The sequence below is a fragment of the Siniperca chuatsi genome, linkage group LG11, assembly GCF_020085105.1.
Source record: "Siniperca chuatsi isolate FFG_IHB_CAS linkage group LG11, ASM2008510v1, whole genome shotgun sequence".
Lineage (NCBI taxonomy): Eukaryota > Metazoa > Chordata > Actinopteri > Centrarchiformes > Sinipercidae > Siniperca > Siniperca chuatsi.
This window is the reverse complement of record NC_058052.1, coordinates 1,331,694-1,358,800: the sequence shown is the minus strand read 5'-3', so window position 1 is coordinate 1,358,800 and position 27,107 is coordinate 1,331,694. Positions and strand designations below refer to the sequence as shown.

General features: G+C 43.6%; 2 protein-coding genes across 5 annotated transcripts; both read right to left on the bottom strand.

Annotated features, from left to right (window-relative positions):
• Positions 1–278: 278 nt before the first annotated feature.
• cep68 (centrosomal protein 68) lies at positions 279–22,712 on the bottom strand. 4 transcript variants are annotated; one of them, XM_044215447.1, is made up of 9 exons: positions 21,724–22,712; positions 9,433–9,524; positions 8,998–9,296; positions 7,072–8,133; positions 4,676–4,877; positions 4,186–4,409; positions 3,836–3,958; positions 2,963–3,059; positions 279–2,867 (listed from the first exon to the last, which is right to left on the bottom strand). In XM_044215447.1, exons 3-9 carry the CDS (start codon positions 9,262–9,264, stop codon positions 2,683–2,685), a joined length of 2,160 nt encoding a protein of 719 aa, XP_044071382.1. In that variant the 5' UTR covers positions 9,265–9,296; positions 9,433–9,524; positions 21,724–22,712; the 3' UTR covers positions 279–2,682. The 4 variants fall into 4 exon arrangements, with proteins under 4 accessions (XP_044071382.1, XP_044071383.1, XP_044071386.1 ...); XM_044215448.1 differs by having other exon boundaries at positions 4,186–4,406; XM_044215450.1 differs by lacking the exon at positions 2,963–3,059 and having other exon boundaries at positions 2,735–2,867.
• Positions 22,713–22,857: 145 nt separating this feature from the next.
• Positions 22,858–25,459, bottom strand: sdhaf4 (succinate dehydrogenase complex assembly factor 4). The gene is made up of 3 exons (XM_044215455.1): positions 25,276–25,459; positions 24,914–25,027; positions 22,858–23,415 (listed from the first exon to the last, which is right to left on the bottom strand). The coding sequence occupies exons 1-3, from the start codon at positions 25,442–25,444 to the stop codon at positions 23,306–23,308; spliced, it is 393 nt and encodes a 130-aa protein (XP_044071390.1). The 5' UTR covers positions 25,445–25,459; the 3' UTR covers positions 22,858–23,305.
• Between the last annotated feature and the right edge of the window lie 1,648 nt (positions 25,460–27,107).

The window sequence follows — 27,107 nt, the reverse complement described above, 5'->3', positions numbered from 1 at the left end:
GTCCACTCTGTCTGTCTCACTGTAATCAGTCCACTCTGTCTGTCCCACTGTAACCTGTCCACTCTGTCTGTCTGTCCCACTGTAACCCGTCTGTCCCCAACACCAACAGCATCAAGACTCCGTTTGGAAACATCAGCAGCTACTTTCCCTCGTAACTGACCATTAACCCAAAACTGAGTCTCGAAATCATAAAGTAGTCTGACCTGACTGACCTGTCAGGGTCTCCAGTTGAATCTAAATGTGCATACCAGACAGCACACATATGGCAAATACAGAGACACGGTTTTAAACAGTCTGGTTTATTCAGTGTCTTTGATTGAATTACAGTATAGTGACCAGTTTGAGCATTTTTGGGTTGTTAAGGCTTTAAGAGGGTAAGTTCACCCAAATGACAAAAAAAACGGGAGTGGATATATCCAGCCATGTTCCATTTGTCCAACTTTGTCTCCTGGGACTACAGTATATCTTAGGAAGAAAGTAGTTTGAATTAAAACTAGTGAGAGTGACAATAATAGTACACAGATTCTGGAAAGAGATGTTATGGTGGATCATTTTTCACACCACAAACTAAATTCCGTTCACCTCCACTGTACTGTGGTGGAGGCAGAAATCTCAGAGACGCATTTCTCCAAACCTGGACAAACTAAACCAGAAGTATCTGACTGGAGAGAAGAGAGAAAATGTCTTTTTGTAATTTGGGTGAAGTGATCCTTTAACATACTTATTAACATTAGAACACACAGCACTGACATCGGGGAGAACAGATCAAAAACGTGTGTGTTGTGTTGAACATGTGGGTAGTGACCTCTGATTAGAGGGCGGTTGTTGGTCGACTCTGGCAGCGTTGGCCTTGCGAGTTCAGGGTGATTTAAAACAGTAGCTGGCGTGTCGAGCCATTTTCAGCCCATGGAATGCAGATACAAATCAATTTGTTAAGAATGTCAACATTAGCATTGACGTGTTTCACCACAGTACAGTCATATTATTTAGTTTCAGCTCAAAAAACAAGTTTAAGTGTGAAGTGCCTCTTTAATTTGTAAATGTTGCATTAATAAACTTGAATAAAAAAAACAAGAAAATAAATACAATTTGTCAATTATTAATTATATGTCCTTAGTCTTTAAATGAAGTCATCATTCAATCACCAAATGAATGTTAAAAAGGCTTTGAAATGTTACTTGCTGTTATTCCTGCTGCGCTCTGAGTGATGCACAAACTGTTGTGCCTGCTTTTATCTCCTCACGCCTCGATGACTGTAACAGCCCGTTCACTCGTCTTAATCTAGAAACTCTGACAGACTGCAGACTGTACAGGACTCAGCTGCTCGGCTGTAAACCAGGACCCAGAGGTGCAACCACATCACACCTGGTTCAGCCTCTTTACATCTCCCTGTTGGTTTCAGGACTGATTTTAAGATCTTATGATTACTTTTAAGGCTCTTCATGGCTCCAGACTATATTTTAGACCTTGTAATCCCTTATGAACCTTCACATAGTCTGAGATCTTCGGGCAGGGGTCTCCTGTCTGTTCCTGAGTCCAGGATGGAAACTAAGGGGGGCAGAGCTTTGGCCATCAGGGCCCCGAGGCTCTGGAACAACCTGCCCGAAGACATCAGGCTGTCTGAGTCAGAGTCTTCGTTTAAGTCTCGTCTCAAAACACATTTTTATCTGAAAGCAGATCCTGATTTTACCTGAACTGGCTGTTTATTTTATTGCTTTTATGTGTTTTATTTCTTTATATCTCACCATTCACTGTGGTATTTATTTCTCTTGTTGTGAAGCACTTTGTACTTTGTTTTGATAAGTGCTCTATAAATAAAGTTTTATTATTATTTTTTAAACAGGAACACGTAATCCTTCAGTTTATCAGGAAAAGAGATTCGTGGCTTTTCACCGGACAGGAAGGGGATGAAAAACTGGAATCTGAAAAGTAACTGCAGCTGTCAGATAAATGGAAAGTAGTAAACAGTCCAATATTTCCCTCTGAGTTGTAGTGGAGTAGAAGTATGAGTATTTACTCATGTAAAGCACAAGTACCTTGAATTTGTACTGAAGTACAGTACTTGAGTAAATGCACTGCGTTACAGTCCACCACTGTCAGCTGGTCCACAGAGCTCCTGCTGCCGCTCTGCGGACTCTGAAGTTCACCTGAGGTTCAGGTGGCACACTGCTGAAACGCACAGTGTGACTGGAAACACAGCAGAGACAGTTGTATTTAAAATCCTGTCCAAGATTCACTTTGTGATTCCATTTGAAAAATCCCTTATCATCTAAAAAGACATTACAAGCGATAGAAAGGGGGATCGGAGGAGGGCTGAGTCTCGGGGACAGTAAGCATGAGCAGAGTGCAATGAGTAGTGCAATATTAAGACATAACAGGCCGTTCGTGTAACCCTTCAGACAGAGCTTTAGGAGCACTTCGAGGTTCAGTTTGGACACTAAACTGCTCCTGAATGTTTCCCTCATGAAACTTCTGTGACATCTCTGGACATCTTGCTCTCCATTACAATAATAAACAAACAAACCAACTGAGTCACACGTTTAAAAGTCTGTTGTGCTTTTTGTGAAACATAAACCTGAGCTTTGTATTAAAAAACAGAACTGTTGGAACAAAGTAAGAAAACAAGAAATAAACAAGTGAAATAAATCGTATGCTTGTACACAGACACGTCCTGCAGTCTGTTCACAAAGTGGACCCCTGGACTCCCACAGGGCCCGGGTCCTCCTCTCTGCTCTGCTGGACTGGACTGGACTGAGTGGGCTGGGTCAGGCTGTCCATGGCAGACAGGATGGAGGAGAAAAAGTGTTCAGTGTGCGTCTCCAGAGCTCCAGACTGCCTCTCAATCAGCAGCAGGGCGTCTCTTAAAACTGGAAACGAGGAGAGAGAATGCAAAAAGACTTAGTGTGGACATGACGAGATAAACGTTGGAGTCTTCACAGAATGGTGCTTGTTACAGACTGACGTGGAGACGTGGTGTTGATGCAGCTGAGGAGGAGCCGTCCGGTGTGCAGAACACAGGAGGTCAGGGGCTGATGGCTGCTCACTTCTCTCTGAAAACTCTGACAACAAGACCGCCACATGAGACCGTCAGCATAACAGGAGGTGCGTGGAGCGAGTAACGGCCGAGTTTTTGAAGTTAGAAAGTGGGGCTGCCACTGTAATGAACATGCCACTCGACGTTTGTGCAGTGCAGGATGCTTTTTACTCGCTGGTGGTGTTGTGTTTAAGTCCCATCACTTGTGAACGCGCACTGTTTTCCCTGCTGAGTGATTTTAACTGCATAAATATCCAGCACAACAACTTTAGTGTGGAACTGATCAATTCATTGACCGACAGTTTATCCATTTTGATACTCAATTGATCATTTAGCTTCTTTATGGACCAAAACTGACATTCTCTGGTTCCAGCTTCTCTTCTCTGTTTTCTATCCTTGTTAGTGCGTCACCATCAGCGCTGGTGCTGCGAGCCTACGTCCACACATGTGCGACTCAAAGCGTTCACCTGTCACCCCCCCCCCACAAATGACTGCGTGTTTTCCTATTTTCATCTGTCATCTCCTAGTACACAGGAAAGCTGTGACTTTGTGCAGCGCGGTGGAGAAACGCTGTACAACGCAGTGCACGGAGCTTGTGGAAGCCTGAGAGAGCGACCAAGAGAATGATTAGACCCAGCAGAAGAAACGCTGCTGGCAAACAGAAATGAGCAAACCCACAGGTGAAATCCTCCCGCTCACTGACGTGAACACGTCCACCTGTCCGGACACCCAGTATGGTAGAAACAGAGCCACATGTGCGTCCGCTGTCTGCATCCATCCTGCAGTATAGCAGGGCCTCACCTGGTAGTCAGCCAGAGACGACTTCACACCGTCTCTGTCCACAGCGGGCGCACACAGCAGTTCCATCTTCTCTGACGCTGCATACAGCCGCTGGATGAGCTGCTCCAGGTGTGAACAGAAGACCTGCAACACACACACATCATTCACGGCTGCTTTTACTATATGATGGTCACGTCACAAGGGGCACAAAATAAATGAAACCCTGCAGATTTTTAAATTCAAATGCAGTCAAAACCCTGTATGTCACCATGAAGGCAGCGTGTTCCATTGTGGCACACTGTCCGATGTCGGAATATTGCACTTTGACTTTTAGTCAGAATCTTGTATGGCAGCGCAGATCGTGTCTCTACCTGGATGTGTTGCATCAGGGAGTCCCTTTGCTCCTGGTCCTCCTGGTCCTCCTGGTCCTCCTGGTCCTCCTGGTCCTCCTGGCTGCCAGGCAGGCTGAGGCCACACAGCTGCTCCACCAAAGCCTCTACCTCCCTGAGACTGGACCGACTCAGCCCCCCTCCAACAGGCTCCAGCCAGGCTCCAGAACTCCTCCTCACTGCCTCGGAGTCCCTGTGGCCAGCTGCTGAAGGACAGGAGATGGAGTTTGGAATTTTTGAGATGTAAGTTTTCAGAGCTGTAAGCGCCACAAACTAAATTCCATTCACCTCCATTGTGTTGGGGTGGAGGCAGAAATCAGAGAGCAATTTCTCCAAACCTGGACAAATAAGAACCAAAACTATCTGCATGGAGACATTCCACTGAAGAGGAAGTGAGAAAATATGTTCTGTTGTAATTTGGGTGAACTGGGCCTTTAAGAGCGTGAACATCCATTTGATTATCAATAAATACCTGTCTGAGCAGCACTCCTCTCCTCTCCACCCGTCCCATCTTTTCCTTCGTATGTGTCCCGATTGTAGCCCCCCGGCTCTCTGACATCAGCCTCCTGTCTCTCAGGCAGGGTGATGGAGGACAGGACGGAGTTGGTGCCTGGGCCCAGAGACTCCCAGCTGGCTGGTACAGGCCGGCTCAGCTGGGCGGTCACCTCCCTCACCTGCACACAGTACCAGAGGGAACGCAGAAACTACTGAACATTAAAGCTAAAAAACACTAATCCACTGTGTCCGTCTCTCCGTCCACCATCGTGTTTAACTTTCAGTTCAGTTCAGTTTATTTATATAGCAGCAATTCATAACAGAAGTTATCTCATTGCACTTTTCCTATAGAGCAGGTCTAGACCGGACTCTTTATAATATATATATAATAACTTTCAATGAAGTGTACTTTTGTTTAAAGACCTGATGATGCGTTCAGGCGACCCAGATCTGCAGCCTTTTAGACGCTAGTTATGATCCAGGACTGTCATCATCCGTTTAACCAATAGAATCATTCTGAACAGGACGTCTGTATTAATATCATAAGGAGGAATTCAAAAACAAAGCAGGACAGACAGCTTCATTCTCCTTCACTTTTCTGTCCATTCAGTAAGAGCTCTGCATCCGTTTCCCTGCAGCTCGTGAAGTTATTAATAAGCCTTTCACATTAACGTACTGCTACGTTTTGAAATCAGCAGCAAATCAGTTGAACTAATATACAGCTTCATTTAAGCAGGGATGGAAAGAGTACTAGAATACTTCATTCAAATAAAAGTACTGTTATTTTAAAGAATTTTACTAAAAATGACTTGTGTAAAAATGTACTTAATAAGTAGGTCACTTAAAATGTTTTCTGATGATGACGTTATATGACAGACATATTAAATTAAATCAAAGCACCTATGTCCAAAACAAATATGTTTCTTTTCTATAGACGGCACTTTGACGCCTGCGGACGCGCCTGAGAATCGAGTTTACAACCGGCTTCCTCAGCGTAGCCTGCTAAACGGAAATGAGCACCAATAAATAAAAGGAGCTGTGGACACAGAGGGCCAGAAATGAAATCACCTGCCACCTACAGAATCAACAGCAGGAGAAGACATCCTGGGTCCAGGTCCTCCGCACGCTTCTGCAGGTTCAACTTCTCTGCTTATTCATTCAAACCAGAATAAAAGCAGTCCACTCTGTCTGTCCCACTGTAACCAGTCCACTCTGTCTGTCCCACTGTAACCCGTCCACTCTCTCTGTCCCACTGTAACCAGTCCACTCTGTCTGTCCCACTGTAACCCGTCCACTCTCTCTGTCCCACTGTAACCCGTCCACTCTGTCCCACTGTAATCAGTCCACTCTGTCTGTCTGTCCCACTGTAACCAGTCCACTCTCTCTGTCCCACTGTAACCCGTCCACTCTGTCCCACTGTAATCAGTCCACTCTGTCTCTCTGTCCCACTGTAACCCGTCCACCCCGTCTGTCCCACTGTAACCTGTCCACTCTGTCTCTCTGTCCCACTGTAACCCGTCCACTCTCACTGTCCCACTGTAATCAGTCCACTCTGTCTGTCTGTCCCACTGTAACCCGTCCACTCTGTCTGTCCCACTGTAACCCGTCCACTCTCTCTGTCCCACTGTAACCAGTCCACTCTGTCTGTCCCACTGTAACCCGTCCACTCTCTCTGTCCCACTGTAACCCGTCCACTCTGTCCCACTGTAATCAGTCCACTCTGTCTGTCTGTCCCACTGTAACCAGTCCACTCTCTCTGTCCCACTGTAACCCGTCCACTCTGTCCCACTGTAATCAGTCCACTCTGTCTCTCTGTCCCACTGTAACCCGTCCACCCCGTCTGTCCCACTGTAACCTGTCCACTCTGTCTCTCTGTCCCACTGTAACCTGTCCACTCTGTCTCTCTGTCCCACTGTAACCCGTCCACTCTCTCTGTCCCACTGTAATCAGTCCACTCTGTCTGTCTGTCCCACTGTAACCCGTCCACTCTGTCCCACTGTAACCCGTCCACCCCGTCTGTCCCACTGTAACCCGTCCACTCCGTCTCTGTCCACCCCGTCTGTCTGTCCCACTGTAATCCGTCCACTCTGTCCCACTGTAACCTGTCCACTCTGTCTGTCCCACTGTAACCCGTCCCCTCTGTCTGTCCCACTGTAATCAGTCCACTCTGTCTCTCTGTCCCACTGTAACCAGTCCACTCTGTCTCTCTGTCTCCATGTGTGTGTATATGTGTGTGTGTATCTATGCAATCTGAAAACAGACGCTTTGGAAAATGATCAGTAATAATGAGTGATTTGTAGTGAATAGGTTTCAGCATTCAAAAGCACCAGTGTGGTCCTTGAGTAAAAGTCCATGTGAGTCCACAGCACTGACCTGTCTGGACAGCAGCTGCAGCTCCTCCAGCTGCTCTGGAAGAGGCCAGAACTCCTCGTCCACCTCCCCACATACACTCCTGGACTGTGGGAGAACCCTGGTGGAGCGGATAAAAGCAGTAGAGGTGGAGGAGGACAGTGCATGGTGCTGATGATGGTGACCACCACTCTCGTAACAATTCATTCCACCTCTGTTCTTACTGCAGTCCAGACTGTTCAAGGACAAACCCACAGGGTCAGTTCGGGAGAGCAGGCCACCGGAGGACAAACCATCTGAGGATTTGGTAAACCCCTGCAGGTCAGGTGACCTATGACCCACACTAAGAGTGCTTCTTTCTCTGGTCTGCCCTGTGCCGCTCACAGTAAAACCCAACCCTGACAGGCTGGTGGAGCTACAGAGGTGGTCCAGTTCAATCCCAGAGTCCTGCAGGTTGGGGTCTGTTTGGAGGAGAGAGTCTTGTTGGGGCTCAGAGCTGTCCCACTCACTGACCACCTGTCCTGGTCTCAGAGGGTAGGTGTAGTCCAGCAGGGCCTGGTACTCCCTGTTTGGGTCCCAGCCTGCAAAATGCCTGTCTGGAGATGGAGGCAAAGCTTTAGGGATGGCAGAGGCCCAGTAGTTTGCCTGATAGGGAGACATTGGGTGTCCTTTTGAGTGTCCTCCAGAAGAGCATAGTTTGGTCTCTCCCCCACCTCTCTCTGTCCCCGCCCCCGGCCTGAGCTGAGTCTGGCCTGGCCTGGAGTACCCTGAGCGAAGGGTGTAGGTAGGATACAGGACAGTGGAGGTCAGTTGCGGCCTCAGAGGAGGATTAGGTCTCTGGACCTCTAGAATGGAACTCGAGAGACTCCGCTGAGCCGATCTGCTGCCAGGGAAAGGTGATCCAAAAGTGGGTTCTTCATGGCACAGTCTGGCCCTGAGGTCTTCTCTAGAGGCTGAGGGAGGTGAGATGTCACTGTGAAAGAAGGCAAAGCTCTCTGGGGTCATCTCCTTTCTTGCTCTGGTCAAGAAGTTCATGTCAGTGTGTTGCGGATTGTCTTCTCTTCTGCTAACACCAAACTGTTTCTCCTACAAGACAGGAAACTGACAGAATTAAAAAAGGATACTGTAACATTGCTGGCTTCATCTGTCTATAGTAGTAAGTAAGTAAAGGCTTTTGAGCATTCAGGCATAAACTGCAGGTTTCTGTTATGGCTCTATTCAAACATGACAGAACCATTGCAGGAACAGCCCACAATGCTCACATGATATTTAGTCTGGGGGAAACCCTGCACATGCTGTACCACATTGATACAGTGTTTTCATTTCTGGTGAGAATTAGCTGGGTCAATGTCTGCTGGAAGATTTCAGCTGGAGCCTTTCTCACCGACATGATTGTGCATTAATTATCATGCTGTTTCCTTGGTAGGCTTGGCTATCAAAACAAAAAAAGGCGTACCAGAGAACACGACTGTTGATATTAACATGTTGAAAAGAACCCTTCCCAGCGCCTGCAGGCTGTTATAGTGATAACTACCAAAACAGCCCAAACTCGGTTAGAGCACGCAGTCTCCTCACGACATGACGTCATTAAACATTACCCCCCCCCGCCGAATGTTTAACCCAAGTTGGCCCCAATGTCTATGTGTGTATTTTAACTTGTGCAGCTGGAGTCTTTACATTAATATGATGGCCTCCAGTGTTGGAAGTGTTATGGAAATATCATTAGGTCCGACTAGTGACTCTGGGACTATGAATTATACATGAGACCGACATGTAAAAACACCATCACATTTATATAATAAAGCACGTCATCATGTCTGAAATGGTCTGTAGTTACTAGAATTCAAAACATGCAAAATAACTTCATCTAGAAAAAAAACTGATTCTACAGGATCAGTATCAATAAATAAATATTATACTCTGAGAAGTCATTCAATCTGTCCTCCTCACCTTCTCTGTGCGCTGTGGATATGTCTTCTTTAAGATAGATGCATGTTGTTCTGCAGAGAACAGAGGCTTTCTCATTACATACTGTCTGTCTGTCAGATACCTGGAGGTGGGCGCCATAGTAACACTTTTGTGTGGTCCTCCTCTGTCTCTTTCTCTCTCTGTCTTGCCTCTTTCACTGTCTTTTGTAGTCGGACTCGGGCATCTCCTGCTGTGTTTAAACTCTGGGAGATGCATCTTCCATCGCTGGCTGCATCCCTTGGCTTCCATTGGACAAAGGAAATGTAGGAAGGTCTTGTCAACTAAAGAAACATAAGAATTTAGAAACTTTCAGTGTTATAAAACAAGACTTTGTTTTATAAGAAAGGTTCAAATGTGTCTTTTTTTAATCATTGAAAAGATACTTATTATTTGATTCTTTTGGTTTCATTCATGCACCTTGAAAGAGCTGCAAGGTTGTGGCAGAGTTTTTTGTCCAGTATCTTCTCAACAACAAACATCATGCTGCTGAGTTGAGGCACAAAGGAGCACTGTAATGACACAGAAAAGAAGTAAAGTACATAAAAGACATAGAGTAACACATTCACAGACAACTTGAGAAGTAAAAGAAGCAGAAAACCCAGAACATTTATGACCTAAAGCACAGGACGGTCTAATTTCTCTAAAAACAAAACTTAATAATTATAAATTATGCTATAATTAAGACATTCTACACATAGGCCTAGGTGCTTTAAGCTGCATTAATAAATTTTTTGGCCACTTGGGGGCAGCAGAACAAGATGAAAACACCATCTGACATATTACCACCATATAAAGTTTTTTTTATGGCAAACAGTTGCCTATTTACACATTAGACTAGAGTTCTGCACAAGTCTAAAACTGAGACCCATACCCGGCCCATAACTGTGTCTTTAAAGACCCAACCCGCCTGTACCCAATTGTCATTTTTGAGACCCAATCCCAACCAAGAGACCCGAAGCTGGTAGTACTGAAACAATTAGTCGATCAGCAGAAAATGAAATGCAAACCATTCTGATAAATGATTAATTGTTCACTTATCAAGTAACACATTCTGTAGTTCCAAATGTGCTCAAATGTGAAGATTTGCTACTTTATTGTTTTATATCATTCATTTGGCAGATGTCACTTACAGCTCTGGGAAATTTTGATGGTCATTTTTTGGGGGGGCAAATTTCTGGCATTTTATTTACAGATTGATATTGAAAATAATCAAAAAGAGAGGAATTTCTTAAAAAGGTGTGGTATGCGATTTCTAATCCAATACACGTCTTTTTGTCAAATTCTGTGAATCTCTCCTCACGGTTCGCTAGCTGTCCGTTCCGTGTGTGAGCTGAAAAAAACCCTCCAGTGTTTGTACACAGCCCTGGCTCTGTAAATGGGAAACTAACAAAGTGGCTCGGGCCGAGCCACACAACACTATTCCAGCCATGATTTCTGTGTGGGTAACCTTAAATGACTTGCCCACGGACATTCAGCTCACTTTCTAGTTTGTCAAGATAAGCTGTTGTTGTGATGTTAGCTATAGTTGTGAGTACCACTGTCTGGAGCTGCTGTGCTGGCTCTGGGAAACTGGCCTGTCCTCTCTGGCTGTTAGCTTCACAGCAGCAACTGTAGGGACAGTTTGCTAACCCACAACCTAGCTAAGCTAACTCACGCCCTAGCTAACGTTAGTTATATTCCTTGTTGTGACATTGTTCACTCTATATCATGGAATTTGTCATGGTATTGGATTTCTCCAGAATCGCATACCCCACCTTTAATGAATTACATTTTAAAATAATCAAACCCTGGACCCAGCCCAAGCCAGAAATGTTATGCAACAAAACTGCCCAATTATTTTGACCCCTACAGCAGACAATAGTATTCATTTAGACTCGTGTTTGTGTCAACCTGTTGCAGTAAGGGTAGAAGCACCCAGCTCCCCCTCTCAGTTTTGCCTCCCACCTCTCAAGTCCCACCTCCCATCTCCCACCTTGCTGCTCTCATCTCCCATCTCCCAGTTCCCACCTCCCATCTCATAGCTCCCAGCTCCCACCATGCTGCTCTCAGCTTCCAGCTCCTATCTCTCACCTCCCAGCTCACATCTTCCAGTTCCCACCTCCCATCTCATAGCTCCCAGCTCCCCCCTCTCAGCTCCAACATCTCAACTCCCAGCTCCAACCTCCAATCTTGCTGCTCTCAGCTCCCACCACTCAGCTCCCATCTTGCTACTCTCAGCTCCCACCACAACCTTCCTTCTCTGCAGGTACAAAAGGACAAGAATGCAAAACTTGGCAAAACACTTGTCTGCAAATAATTCAGACGATCCACTGTGTAGATGACTTATAATCGATATTATGGTCGTGTTCCATCAAAAGTAAAAGTGCATATTCTAAACATACATAGATGTGGGATCTAGAAAGAACCCTTTAGTTGTAGGCACATCAATATCCAGTGTGGGATATAGAAAGCATAACCACAACCTATTTCAATTAGTGTAATTTCGGGGGTTGAGGTACAACAATTCCTGATTTTAAACTTATTTAAATCCCCTCATTATTAAAATGATTATTCACTATGTTGTTATATTTAAATCAAATGTTGGAAGAAATGTTATTGCATCATTTTCATCTTAAGCTAATGTATACGTACATGGATCATTCTACTGAGAGAGGTGTTTTCACATTCCTTTACTAAAGGGGTTGTTGTCCGTGCACTTCCCTAAAATCTGAGATTCAAACGTACTCCGGGCAAGCTAGATTTGGGACGTCACAAATTCAAAAGCCAATTGCAATGCCACCGTAAAAGAAACCTGAAACCTCCAGTGCAGAGCGGACTTGTCAGTACAGAGAGCGAGAGTTTGCACTAAGTTAGCGTAGTGAAAGTTTTGACAGCAAACATGGTAGAGTGTGTAGTTTTTGGATGTAAACCGGACCCTGGAGCTTCCTTCTATTATCTACTGACGTTACTTAATAACAATGTGAACACCCTGTAACATCGAAGCAGACATTATTGTATGTTTCACAACACGCCGTGTCAGCCACTGCCAGTTACAAGCTAACAAGGTAACAAACAACATAAACTAACAAGATCCTTCTATTATCTATTGAAGTTGGGAGCAGAGAGGTGAGAGGTGGGAGCTGAGAAGTGATGTGGGAGCTATGAGCAGGGAGGTGGGAGGTCAGGCTGAGAGGTGGGAGGCAAAACTGAAAGGGGAGGTGGGCTGAAAGGTGGGAGCTGGGAGCTATGAGATTGGAGGTGGGAACTGGGAGTAGCAAGGTGGGAGGTGGGAGCTGAGAAGTGATGTGGGAGCTATAAGCACAGAGGTGGGAGGTTGGGCTGAGAGGTGGGAGCTGGGAGCAGCGAGGTGGGAGCTGGGAGCTATGAGATTGGAGGTGGGAACTGGGAGTAGCAAGGTGGGAGGTGGGAGCTGAGAGGTAGGAACTATGAGCAGGGAGGTGGGAGGCAGAACTGAGAGGGGGAGCTGGGATGTGGGAGCTGAGAGCTATGAGCAGGGAGGTGGGAGCTATGAGATGGGAGGTGGGAACTGGGAGGTGGGTGCTGAGAGTGGCAAGGTGGGAGGTGGGAGCTGAGAGGTGGGAGCTGAGTGGTGGAAGCTATGAGCAAGGAGGTGGGAGGTTGGAGCTGGGAGGTGGTTTGTACTGGCTCAACTGTTGAATGTGTATTTTATTTCTGATTCACTGCTTTGTTCTTGCTAACTTCTTGCTTTGTTATGCAGCTCCCTCTCTTTATTCATTCTCTAGCTCTCTCTCTCGCTCTGAGCTGGGGAGGAGGGGCCAACTTTGAATCGTGTGTTTACAAACACCAACCAACAAATCCTACTTATTCTGCCTTTAATACAAAAATATTGATAAGTGGAGCTTATGACAATATGTTTAAAGCTACAATATGCACTTAAATTAATTAATTAATTATTAATTAATTAATTAATAGGAATAAAAATCCAAGGGACATCCAGGAATACAGACAAATGGAGATTATAGCTTTAAATCAATACTACAATCCTTGTAAACATTTGTTCCAGATAAACACACATATCTAAGTGGCACATACACACTTCCAGTTGCTTAGCAAGTGGAATGTCTGTACCTATTGTTGTGGGATCACAAAGCAGCAGGCCTGATAAGCATCCAATTGCGTCCAGGCAGTGTAATGATATGCTCACTCCTCACCTGACTGATCTCATTAAGACTGCATGCTCAGACCTGCCTGTGCTCATCGGACCAACAAGAAAGAATACTGTCTGTCCAGGGGGTCTGCTGACACAGCAGCAGTGTGTCCAGAGCTGTGGACACATCATGTGCAGAACTCAATTCTAATTGTTCACACTATTAATGTTTTGTAGAAAAAGGTGCTGGCTCAGCTGTATTTTGTGCTGACAAATATGAAAAAGTGACAAAAAAAAGAAAGTAATTTTTCACAACAATGACTGGTGGTCTGATACACACCAATGACTGTCCAACAAAGTGCAAACATGGAACTCCAACTGTGTGAAATATAAGTCATGATCATCTGAGGGTATTGTTTGAAATGTTTCTATATTCGTGTCAATACGATACTTGAGCTTCAGAAAAGATTCCACAATTTTTCCACAAAATTTCGATATATTACTTTGAGAAATAAATGGTAAATGGCTGCATTTATAAAGCTCTTTTATCCAAAGTGCTTTATAATTTTGCCTCTCATTCAACCATTCACACTCACTCACACAACGATGGCAGCAAGCTACCATGCAAGGTGCTGGCCTACTCATCGGGAGCAATTTCTTGCCAAAGGACACTTCGACATGTGGACGGGAGGAGCTGGGGAACTATTTCTCTCTCTCGATACTGATTCCAATACCTAAACTCTATGGAAGACCACAAGTGTCTGGAAATAGTTATAAAGCATTTAATTAATTGATATCTAACTGGACATTAAAAATAGGAATTCATAAAATATTTTACAAATGAATAAATTAATCCACAAATAAATAGACTAAATTACTAAGTATTTAATGAATTGACATTTAAATGGCCAATAAAAAGACCATGGTCTCAGTACAGTACATACACTAATGTGAGTTCATGCTTTTCCGGCTATGACAAGTCAAAATGTCTGCTGTGAAAAAGGTCTATGACCTATGTGCCTCACACAGGACGTGAAAGATGGCAAGCTATGATTAGGTTGAGTAGTCAAAAGTAAAGATCTTTGCATGACTTTGCACTGCACATTTTTGCTGATTTGAGCTTCCTTATTATTTCATTTAATTTTCTGTTTTTCAGTCATGTGATAATAAACAAATGGGAAAACTGAAGAAGTAATATTTGAGGTGAAAGAGAAAATCATAGGCAACATTAAGGATTCATGTGATGTGTTAGACGGACTGACCTACCCACCATATACTCAGAAGTCTGCTGTTGTTTAACTGATAGCAGGCACAACATAAAAACTTCAGAGTCCTGTAGGCATACAGGTCTTGGAGGGATGGCAGATTGCAGCCAATCACCTTCTCTGCGCTACAGTCTGCCCTTGTCCTTGGCAGCCGCAGCAGCGTACTAGACGGTGATGGAGGAGGTGAGGATGGACTCAATGATGGCGGTGTAAAAGTGCACCATCCTTGTCTTTGGCAGGTTGAATTTCTTCAGCTGCCGCAGGAAGTACATCCTCTGCTGGGCTTTCTTGGTGAGGGAGCTAATGTTCAGCTCCAACTTGAGGTCCTGGGTGATGATGGTGCCCATGAAGCGGAAGGATTCCACAGTGTCGACAGAGGAGTCACACAGGGTGATGGGGACGGGTGGAGCTGGGTTCTTTCTGAAATCCACAACCATCTCCACTGTCTTAAGAATGTTGAGCTCCAAGTTGTTCTGACTGCTCCAGGTGGTCAATCTCCCACTTGTAGGCAGACTCATCCCCATCACAGATGAGCCCAATGAGGGTGGTGTCATCCACAAACTTCAGGAGCTTGATGGACTGGTGACTGGAGGTGCAGCTGTTGGTGTACAGGGAGAAGAGCAGAGGGGAAAGAACGCAGCCTTGGGAGGAACCGGTGCCGATGGTCCGGGATTCAAAGACATGTTTCCCCATCCTCCTGTGCTGCTTCCTGTTGGACAGGAAGTCTGTGATCCACTTGCAGGTGGAGTCAGGCACACTCAGCTGGGAGAGCTTGTCCTGCAGCAGAGATGATGGTGTTGAAGGCGGAGCTGAAGTCCACAAACAGGATCCTGGCGTAGGTTCCTGATGAGTCCAGGTACTGGAGGGCCATGTTTACTGCATGGTCTACAGACCTGCTGGCTCTGTAGGCGAACTGCAGCAGGTCCAGGAGTGGATCTGTGATGGATCTGAGGTGGGACAGCACAAGGCACTCAAAAGACTTCATTACCACAGAGGTCAGGGCGATAGGTCTGTGGTCATTAAGTCCTGTGGTCCTTCATTTTTGGGGACGGGGATGATGGTGGAGGATTTGAAGCAGGCTGGAACGTGGCATGTCTCCAGTGAGAAGTTGAAGATATGATTGCTGTCTGTTGACTATATAATTACTTAATCATAAAGGTTTTCAGTAGTCATATAAAGGTATACACGTGCACCACAAGACCACTACTGTGAACACTATGAGAAAAGTAACCAGCCCCTTACATAAACAGAATTCCCTGTTACAATCCTGTTGACAGGTTTCCAGAGGAAACGGAATTTGGAGATTTGCTTAAAGTCAAACTAGTTGCTGCTTTACAAATAATCCCACTGTATATACTTCAAATATGTGTGAAACAGCTCACAGTTAACCGTTATGGTACCTGTGGGACGATTTAAACAATTAATAAATAAATAATTAGAGGTAAAATTGGAGATTGCAGATGTAACTCACATCTTCCTGCTGCTGATGGTTACAGGTGTTTAACTGAAAAAGACCTTTATTATTGTATATTATATTGTTCGGGATATACAAACAAAAACACAAGTAAACATAATCTGTTGACAACATGAAGGGCGCTTTTGCCTCCACAATTTGCATGTATCACTACATTGTTTTTCCCTCTCGCTCTCTCCCCATTGTCAGGGTTTTTCCTGCATATGGGTTTTTGGGGCCCCCCTAAAGAGGTTTAGCCAGCGCCGAAGGAAAAACAACAGCGCCTAAATGATAAGAATTGAGAATAAAAATAGCAATCCTCTCCGAATGTGTTTAATAGCAATATATCAAACAACTGTTAAACAAGCAGAACATAAACTTAAATATGACGTCTTTGACTTCCAGAAGTCAACTCCCCTCTCACCCACGGCCGCTATATTTTACACATGTGGCTGGTACTGGTTAAGTCAAGTCAAGTCAAGTCTGCTTTTTTTGTCAATTCTTCCACACGTAAATTACATACATACAGAGAATCGAAATTGCGTTACTCTCAGACCCCCGATGCATACAGATAACACTAACAGTAGAGCCTAAAATCTAGATCAAATATAAAATATAAGCTAAAACTATACAATAAGGGAATACAAAAAAAGAGACATAATAAAAAATAAAATAAAATAAATAAAAATAGGTTGACTAGGATAAGCTAGCTATGCTGCATTGTTCTGACTGGGTCTGAACGCTCTCCTGTGAAGCTAGCGCTAATGGGATCTCAGTTTTACCGCCCAGAGTCTCCCGGTGGTTTTAACTGCAGTATTTAATCTCAAAATGCGTCTTTATGCAAAATAACGATCAAATAAACTTTGAAAAATAAATTTTAACCAACGTTAATTTAGGGGAAGACATTTGAGTCTGAATCTGATTGGACTATAAACAGGTAAGAAGGCTGAGCTCATCTGGTGCAGTTGAGTTTGCAGCAATATTAATACTACCTAGTTATATTTAATCCACGTTGCAGTCATTTAAAATGCCTGTTGCGTGGAAGCCCACAGCTGCTTTGTTTTGGTTAAATACAGGCGTAATTGCAATGTTACACACAGGCACAGCAGTAATAACATTGAACATGCTTTGGGCAGGCCTGTTGAGAGCTGCTCTGCATGAATACAAATAATGCTGTAAGCCGCAGTCATATTTTAGTCTGGGATCTGCACACAAGGGCAATATTCATTTTTTTATAGTGCCAGTGTTTCAAGTGCAAGATGGTTATTGTTGTCATGCCAGAAAGTGAAGAGCAAAAAAAAAATCAATGTGAAATTACTTTCTGAGTCTCTCTCTTTACCGCATATTGTTTTATTCCATTACAACTGATAATAGACATTTATGTTTATCGAATGGTCAGAAATAACAGGAAAATACATAGACTTCTGTCAAATAATTCAATTCAATTTTATTTATATAGCGCCATTGAGTGAGTTATCTCATTGCACTTTTCCTATAGAGCAGGTCTAGACCGAACTCTTTATAATATTACCAATAAAGGTAACACAGACTCGTTACTTTTACTGTCCCATCATGCTTACTGTTGTGTGTGGTCACCCCCAATGGCCCATTCTTAGCCAGGAAAAACCGCAATCGTGTGCCCCTTCAGTAACCCTTTGCCCCTAGCGTTTGCCTGTACTACCTATGCTAACAGCCAGCCCTGAAGACACACAATCACACAGTTGGGGGGGGGGAGACCAGAGAGGCAGTGGGAGGCAGCGGGGTGCAGTCAGGAAGAGGCTGTGATGTGACGCAGGCTTTGCACCACACCTTCCACTACGGTCAGTCCGAACAGTTAAAAACATGCAGACTTTAGACGAGGTTGATGACAGGTCAAACAAAGCTGTGTGTTTGAAGCACAGGTGGATGGTTTGAAGGCCCTCAGCCCAGCCTTCTGCATGGACTTAAAGTGCTGCCTTAGGGTGATTGTTTGAATATAATAAAGCAGGCTGCAGTGTGCTTTGTTCTCTTGGTTGTATCACTTCCCCTTTACTGTGCTTTAAATCTGCATTAGGCAATTTCACACACTGCCCACTCCACATGGCAACAAGAGGAGACTACATTTGAATTTCAATACAGTGTGTGATGTCAGTGACCAGCCCACTGCAAGCTTGTGCTCGCCAACCCAACCAGACTGTGATGTTTTATACCAAGAGATACCAAAGGTCAAACAAAGTCAAAATATCTAATACTGGTGAATACAGTTTCCTGTGTACAGAGCATTAACTCACTGCCGCTCTTTATGGCTATGTTATGATGAATATCATGCTTTAAGGGTCAGTTGACACAAATTACAGTTTCTGCCTCCACTTCAATACAAAGGAGGGTCATCTGGTAAACCAGGCCAGTGTGTTGTATCTCAGAGTATCTCTTCTCTGTTGCAGCTTTATAGTATGTTAAACTAAGCACTATGCATGAGGATCAGACCCACTGACAGCATCACATGAGCCCGTTTATGAAAAAGGTACAAACATTTTGTAACGCAGGCACAACAGTGCCTCTAATGACAGGATCACCACATGTTTTCCTGTCTCATTATTCTCAGGATTTGGGGTGGCAGGTGAACGTCTCACACTATCCTCCATTGTGATGGTGTGCCTGGTTTCCATAGCGATGGCCTAGAGAGGATGGTGCCAGACTCAAGATGGAAATGTCAATCAAAGGCTACAACAGAACAAAGACCCCAGGATTGACTAAACTTCTTTGTTGAGCTGGAACGCTCGCTAACGGCTGGGATAAATATGATTCACTGCAAAACCAGTCGCTCTTTAAAACCTGCACTTACTGGATCTTCGATCGTGTTGTTCAGCAGCAGACACCCACGTGCACAGACACAGTAATGGCTCTTAACTCAAATAGCAATGGGTACATGCATCTCCAGGAAAATACAGTGCCTACTATTTCACTTTAGCATGTATGTATTTGGAAACCGTTATTTTCCTTAGAAGTTAAACTAAATCAACTAATTGTTGTCCGACCAACAGTCCAAACCCCAAAGAAACTCAGTTTACTAGGACATAACACAGAAAAGCAGTAAATCCTCACATTGGAAAAACTGGAATCAGAGGGTTGGTGGTTTAGCTTGTTTAATCACTTAATTGATTAATCAGTTGTCCAAATTGCTGTATTTTCTGTCAATGACTTATTATTGTTCAGCTCTAGATTTGTTGGCATACACTAGACCAGTGGTTCTGAAACTTTTCTCTGTCATGCCCTTGCCCCCCTTTTGGACACCTTGCATGCCTCAGAGCACTCCTGATTCAGATTCACAGGCCTTTTCACCGCAGACATTTTGACTCGTCACAGCAAGAAAAGCACCGGTTATGTCATTAGTTCCACCTGTGTTTGACAGGTCAAAATGCCTGCGGTGAAAAAGCTTTATTCAACTTTAGTTTCACTCCTCATTTTTCCTCCAGTTCATATGGCCTGTTCATAATTAGTCTCTATTTTCCCTATAATTAGTACCAGATTACACATTTTCTTATTAGGAAAACCTTGGAAATGATTGGGAAATTGCAGACCTGTAAAATAAAGTGTTACTGTTTTATTTCCCAACATGAAGGTCTAAATGCTGTTCTTCAAATACTGGGTCTAAATATACTGGAATCAGCTTTCAAAAATGTGCACGTTTTTAACTGAACATTGTAACTCTGCAAAGGTTTCTTATACTCCCAAATTCTCAGAATAAATACAGAGGACATGACCTCAATGGTGGCCATAGCCCTGAATTAGAGCTTGGATAACCTCGCAACAGCAAACTTACCCATCAGTATGTGACAAGAAAACAACAGCCGACCTGCTCCCTGACCAGAAAAACATTAGCCATGATGCCTCAAATGTGGAATGTAAACACAGAAGTGCACTGAAAGCTCTCCTTGCTTTCACCCTGGATTTTTAGTGTGTTGGTGTTGTTAGACAGGAAAATGTGTGGGCCAATCACCAGCAGAGCTGTATGCATTCAGCTGTGGTACATATGCACTTAGCGTGTAGCGTGCCTTGGATGTGAAAAAACATTGTGCTGCCATCTTTGTGGACCTCTCTAAGGCATTTGACACTGTTGATCATTCCTTGCTTCTACATATTTTAAGTATGTTGGTTTTAGTTCTAGTGCTTACACGCGGTTCCTGGATTAGCTGTCTGATCGGCAGCAGTCAGTGAACTTGGGAGCTATTAGTTCAGAGTTTTTATCGATTACTAAGGGAGTTCCACAAGGTTCAATTCTTGGTCCAGTTCTTTCTACAATCTCTATTAATAATATTACATCATTTTTAACTAATTGCCATGCACATTTATACGCGGATGATACAATAGTGTATTGTATTGCGATTCCGCTCAGCTAGCTGTGGAGAACTTGCAACGTTCCTTTAATGTTCTCCAGGACGTGCTTAAGGATCTTAAACTCGTATTGAATGCACATAAAACTACGTTTATGTTGTTGATAGCCTAATGGTAGCAAAACATTTTGTATTTCCACTGTACAAGGATCCCACATTGAGAGAGCTACAGAATATAAATACATCGGTATTTGGATAGACGACAAACTCACATTCAAATATCATATAGACAATCAAACTAATTACAACAAAAAATGTTTTTTTATATAGAAATAGAACAAACTTTACTATGTTTTGTAGCAAACGGATTGTTGAAGCTGATTTTCTCTCTGTTATGGATTATGGTGATGTGATTTACAGGCATGCATCTGCCTCTACTCTTAAACCTTTGGATGCTGTTTATCATTCTGCTCTTAGGTTTATAACTGGTGAGGCTTATAGCACTCATCATTGCGTCTTGTACAAAAAAGTCAGGTGGTCTTCTCTGTCCGAGAGACGCGACATGCATTTGTATTTGTTGAATTACAAGGCTCTAACTGGGAAGTTGCCATCTTACATCTGTTCTTTGCTTGTTTGGTCCTCTGGACCATATCAAACACGGTCTAATGACGAGCTTCCTCTGCAAGTCCCTCGAGTTTGTACAGAGCTTGGAAGATCTGCTTTTAGTTTCTATCCTCCGTCTACCTGCAACTCTTTACAAAGCACCCTCAGAATTAATACTTTTTATCTGTATCTTTTAAATCATTACTCGATGTAATTTGAAATGAGGGCCATCCCTCAGTGATTTAGAGTTTCAATAATATATTAAGTAACAGCCACAGTACATTCATAGTGCCCTAATGCTGCTCAATAGTCAGTTTTAGTCAGAATTAACTTCATGTTTGAGCCTTTGCTCATTTGTTCAAAATTAAATATACAGTATGTCAAACACAGGGGACAGGGGTCAGAGTGGGACTGTGGAGGAAACCATGGCAACAAGCAGTGACATCAAACACAAGTGACGTATGAAAAGCGAGGAGCCACTGGGCTTCTGTGTCCTGTTTGTTTGGGCCCATTCAGAAAAATCTACAAATGAACATGACCAAATTTAAGAGACAAGGTGTAGAATTAGAGCAGAAGCGATACTGCGGGCTTTGTGATTTCAATAATATGAAAAATGTGCAACACGTCTGAAACTCATTTCAAAAACCCTGCATTTGGACGTGTCCTTGCTTCTCGACAAACCACATGCCCAATGGAATCCAACTTCGGCCCTTTCACAATTCTTTGGACCTTCTCGAAAATTCGGCATCATTATGATCCACCAAGCTGTGCATCCTTTTCAGAAAATCTCTCATTTAAAGTATTTGACACTTTTCCCCACCGCCCACTACTGTGTATGTGGCCGGCGGAAGTCAGACCAGTAGTCACTTATCGAAAATCTATCAACGAGTGAAGCCTGACTAACAAAGCCCTCAAGCAGCCGTTAACACCACCAGTGTCAAAACAATACAAGTAACGGATACGAACCACGTTTAGCGGCGTAGTTCAGCTGGAAGCGTCCGGTTGCTGTTGTCGCCGTCTTCCCGGGAGCGTCGCCGCTGTAGCCTCCTTCCTCCCACCGTGCTGCCTTCAGGTGCTCCTCCTCAAATCCGGTCCTGCCTCCGTCGAAGTCATTTAGCGCACGTCTTTTCGTAACATTAGTAATTAGCAAACAGCCCCTGTCATAAAGGCAGGCCCTGTTTGCTTATCTGCTCGCCGCTCGGTTATAATGAATACCTACTCGTCTTTCTAAAAAAACAGAAGAATCACATTTATTTACAGCATGTATGTGACATGTACAGCGCGTGTGCGACATAACTAGATTTTAAGGGTACAAAAGTAATAATTCACGTAACCGCTTAACAATAACAGAAAAAATGCGCGCCAGTCATATTATTTTGTTAGTTTGTGGGGTGAAAAGATCATAATTACAATATTGCTGACGGCAGATGAACGCAACGCATCATACAACGGAGTTCAATTAGAACCAGAGGAGCAGGCCGATGCGGCTCTTCACTCACCTTCAGCGGGCAAAGAAGAGTACATGTAACCCGCCCCGGTTACATATACACTTCTACATTATATAAAGTCCCTGATCACTCATCAGACATAATAGATCTCTCACACACTGCCACTGCTACAATGACTGGTGGTAATGATGATGATGATGATGATGAAAAAACCTGGTTGCAATTACTGAAGTGTAACCTGTCAGTAAAGGATTTGCTTCTTTTCCTTTGGAGCCACACAAACAGAAATCCCACGACAGGTAACTCCCACCTGGAGTGACTGGAGACACCTTGTACGGGATTTCCTGGCAAGAATGGTGAAATGAGAATGTCTTTAAAAACTGTGTTCAAAATGAGGCCGCAGAAGTGTTTTCCTCTCGGGTTTCCAGTGTTATCACATTATGATCAGAGTGCATTTATTATTTAAATGCAAGAAAAAAGACTTCTGAAAAAATGATTGGTTCGAACTTACTGTTTAAATTCATCACTTAATGTGGTAACCCTATATAGTCAGATTTTTGGAGGTATAGTTATCTGAGATATTCACGTTATAATACGTCGTAACACATGCTCAAAATGAATGGATCACAGTCATACAGTCGCACAGGACTTGTACAGAGAATCATCTTTCCTTTTATTGATCTTAACATTGATACCTGCGGACACAGTGAGCTTACAGGAGCAGCACTCCGACCCACGGCTCCCTCTCACCTGCAACAAAACACCAGCAGCGTGTCTTGGAGCTTCACGTATTCCACTGATTTCTGATGACATTTTGTTTTTTGAGCATGACCCCTTGAACAAAATGCACAACATGAACAGCCATGATACACTTCAGGTACACATAAGTAAAACTAGTCTTTTACTGAGTTAATCTGTCCACACTGTAAGTATTAATACAATCAGTCAGAAACAGTTTGTATCTTTGCCTTATTCTCACCTTCTGATCAGAAGCTCAGACTTCTGAGTGTACAGCAAAAACAATCAATGGTTTTAAAAAGCGATGCTGACTATACATCTCCATAATACAGGTGTGATATGTCAGATTTCTGGGTAATGAACTAGAAGTCGACACAGCGGCCCTTTCTCTCCCAGTCTCCATAGCGGGTGGGCTCTGGCCCCCGAGGACCTCCCTTCTCTTGGGTTGCAGGGTTCACGTCATCAGGGAACTCTGGAGGACGACAAGAGAATGGTTCAGTTTGAAAGACGCTCTCTAATTAAGATTAGTCCCTTCCACAGCTGCTTCACTTTCTTCACAACATACCGTTTACAGTGCAGTGTCCAGTGTCTTAGGTCCACCTAGCTAAAACTCATATCTGTCTTCACCAAGGTTAGAGCTCTTTGGAGCTTTGACAAACATTTCTTAACTCAAGGTCCACTAATTAGCTTTTCCCTGAGCTTTCAACCACATTTCTCGGTCTCCCTTAGCTGATGGGAGTTCCAACTTCAGAAGTTCAATACTGTCACGTAATGACAACTGAGCAAACTCCACACTGTGAGATGCAGTTGAAAGCTCTGGAATAATGCTAGTAAGTGGGCCTTGAGTTAAGAAATACAAGAACGAACCTTCACACTCAACTTCGAGAGGTGCTGTTGATAAATTGGTTTATGTTATACTGAGAGGTGTTTCTAATCCTGTATACACTGTATAAATGGAGTGGACAAAATATTCTAAACACACCTCAGAATAATGCGTTACAATTCAACAGACGCCTCTAGAACAGTGGTTATGGTGGGCTTTAACTCCACCGAAGAATCTTTATTTCCAAACAACTTTTCCTGTACACTTGTGTGTGTGTGTGTGTGTGTGTGTGTGAGATGTGGTTCCCGAGCCGCACGCGCAATATACAATATAAGAACCAAGTCCGTTGATCTCCCAGGCAGCGTTTCCCAAACCTCTCCTGGAGGACCCCTTGTCCCGCATGTTTAGGACCTCTCCCTGCCCCAACACAGCTGATTTAAATGATGGGCTTGTCACCAAGCAGCTTCAGAGCTGATCATTTGAATCAGCTGCGTTGGAGCAGGGAGAGATCCTGCAGGACAGGGGCTCCTCCAAGAGAGGTTTGGGAAGCCCTGTCCCACAGGACTCAGAAAGTGTGTGCTGCCACTGCACGGCACTTGGTCTCCTCACCTGACTGGCTGTTCCTTAACTAGCTAATTAAGCTGCACTGGGGCTCTGGCCACTTTCTATACTGTTCAGAAACCCAGTTTAAACCTAATAAACTGAACACTGGGTGTATTTACTGTAAAATGATCAGTTCATGTTTATCTACTGGACAACGTGAACCGTATGTGTGTCTAATGAGACATTTGGATCAGATTCTTCAGAAACTCATTAACGGACTGCATGAGTCATGATTATACTTGAGTTCATTCACAGTCAAAGAACAACTGCAGTTATTATTCAATAAAAATTATTCTATTTTTTGTATTTATTGGAAGTTGCATGCTGTACAGATTATGAAGCCCCTTGAGGCAAATGTGTGATTTGTGATATTGGGCTATATAAATAAAACTGACTTAACAAGATAATATGTTGGTCATAGATATACTGTGCATCCCTAATTTTAATTATTGTTATCATCAGTGTCTAACGCTCATCTGAAGAGTTCTTTGGTTCTACTTTAAGTCGTAATTCCGCAGGGCTTGTGTAGGTGCGTCACTCTCACTTTCCAGAACATCTTTGCGCTTCTCCTCGGGGCTGTCAAACCGCCCCTGCGGGGTTTTAGCTTTCTTCAGCGGCTCCGCGTCCTTCACCGCTCCGCTGGCTGCCCGTGGACTCCCTGAACACACAGCGGGGATTTCAGAATGAACACTGGAGTAATACAGCCGTCTGAGGACAGACCTCCAGCTCTGATTTAACCTTAGCTAACGTCACTTTGACGACTGTCGACGTTTATATCAAAACTCTTAAGTCGACGAATAAAACAGCTTTTGGTGACACTGAAACATTCAAACACCCGGTTTGTGTAGATTTGGCTCACAAGAAAACCATGAGGCTACCGCCGCTGATACTGACGCGCGCACTGACCTGTGGCGTTAAAGACACATTCCGCCGCTAGACTCTGAGAAAGCAGCGTTACATGTCTGCTGCCTGAAGCACATAACCGCACGACAGCCATGTCTGGAGCAACACGACGACTCTCTTCCTGCTGTGCTCGGACACTTACACAAGTCTGTTGGTGTTTGTCGCGCTTCATTTACGCATTTGTCATCATCATCAAGCGACAGAAAACGCCCACAAGCCAGGGCCATGTTTACTGGACGCCAGTAGGGGGAGACAAAGCATTGGATATCAGATTTAAAGCGCTGTACAATGATCTACAGTATGAGGCCCTATTTGTTGTGATGTTTTTATATTTTCAGCTTTACCATCATCACTTCGTTGAATATGCCTAGGAGCACCTTCAGCGGAAGACTCATTACTCCCCTGCAATATTTAGTTTCCTATGTTAGTTTTTCCTATTTATTGATATTGAGATTATATACCTCCATTACTGCTGTGCAATATCTTAATAATCTCAATAAGCTACACTTAACTCGACAGTACATGCACCACTACTTATTACTTATATTATTACATTGTATTATTATACTGTATTATCATCATCAGCCGGTAAACCCACTTGGTACTTCACACTTATTTTATCTTATACTTATACCCACCTGGTACTTCATTTATTTCTGACCTGTTTTAATAGTTTTTATAGTGTATCATATCGTTTGCTAGTACTTTCTCCTGTGTGCACTGATGTAAAGACGAGCTGCTGTAACAAAGAGTTTCCCTTCGGGGATCAATAAAGTATTTCTGATTCTGATTCTGATGTAGAAACTCAGCATGTTCTGGTCATCTCAAGTACTTGCATTAATTAGTGATGTCATAAAAAAAATGGAATTAAAAAAACACCCTACACCTGTTTCACACTGAACACTAATGCTTTAGCCAAATGTATGCTTTTCCTTCTTCAGAGACAGATTTGCCCGATAACTTTGATCAGTTTGACAGCTCCTGCTAGAGTGACTACAATGACTTTCTAGAACTACCTACTGTGCACAGGGCCATTGCCAGGAATTTAGAAATACTTGGATCTTTTATGGATAATATAATATTCTTTGCCTGGTTTGGTTACAAGAATGACTAACCAGTAAGCTTTGGCTTTGCACTATTTTATCATTTTCACACCCCTCTCTTTAACAGTGACTGATTTTTGCAAGAATAGTTCAGCATGTAGGAAACCACTCACTTTCCTTCGGAGCGTGAAAATGTTCAGACGGAGATCAATCTCTGTTAAGAACAGAGCTGGAGTCAGAACATGGATAGCCTAGCTTAACATACACTGGAAACCGGTGCATACAACTAGCCTGGCTCTGTCCAAAATTCAAAAATACACCTACCAACACCTCTAATGCTCACTAATAATGAGATACAATGTGTTTATTAATCTGTATTGAAACAGAAATGTAAAAATGACATCCTGGTAGACTATTCCCAGCACCCTATTTTGAAAGCTAAGCCTAGTAACAGGTTGCTAAAACCCCCACATGCCCCCAAACACATGACATCATTGTCCTCGGTGGTAGCTATGGCCCTGACTGAACATCAGCATTTAAGGGGGGGCTGAAATAATACGAATGTATGCGACTGCGGCAGCGTCGGAGAAAAGTGCATTCCACTTATTTTCAAACGCATTGATTTGGCAGTAAATGTGCCATTCTGTTCAAACTGTCCTCAAAGTCTGAACTGGAATGAATGCTCCATGGCCTGCTTGTTGTAGCCTCAGAGAGCACATTGAATAAAGAGTTAGATTTTGTCACACAGTATACACAAAAATTATTCTACAGAATGTTCGGGTGTTCACATAC

Bases quoted from the DNA above. Each gene is read 5' to 3' on its own strand.
- cep68 (XM_044215447.1), bottom strand. From the start codon at position 9,264: ATGGAAGCCAAGGGATGCAGCCAGCGATGGAAGATGCATCTCCCAGAG. The intron at 4,410-4,675 runs GTATTTATTGAT...CCTGTCCTTCAG, and splicing joins GAGGAGTGCTGCTCAGACAG to CAGCTGGCCACAGGGACTCC. The intron at 3,060-3,835 runs GTGAGGCCCTGC...TCTTGTTGTCAG, and splicing joins CGTCTCTGGCTGACTACCAG to AGTTTTCAGAGAGAAGTGAG.
- sdhaf4 (XM_044215455.1), bottom strand. From the start codon at position 25,444: ATGAAGCGCGACAAACACCAACAGACTTGTGTAAGTGTCCGAGCACAG. The intron at 25,028-25,275 runs GTCAGTGCGCGC...CTGTGTGTTCAG, and splicing joins ATGTGTCTTTAACGCCACAG to GGAGTCCACGGGCAGCCAGC. The intron at 23,416-24,913 runs GTGAGAGTGACG...GTCGTCCTCCAG, and splicing joins GCGCAAAGATGTTCTGGAAA to AGTTCCCTGATGACGTGAAC.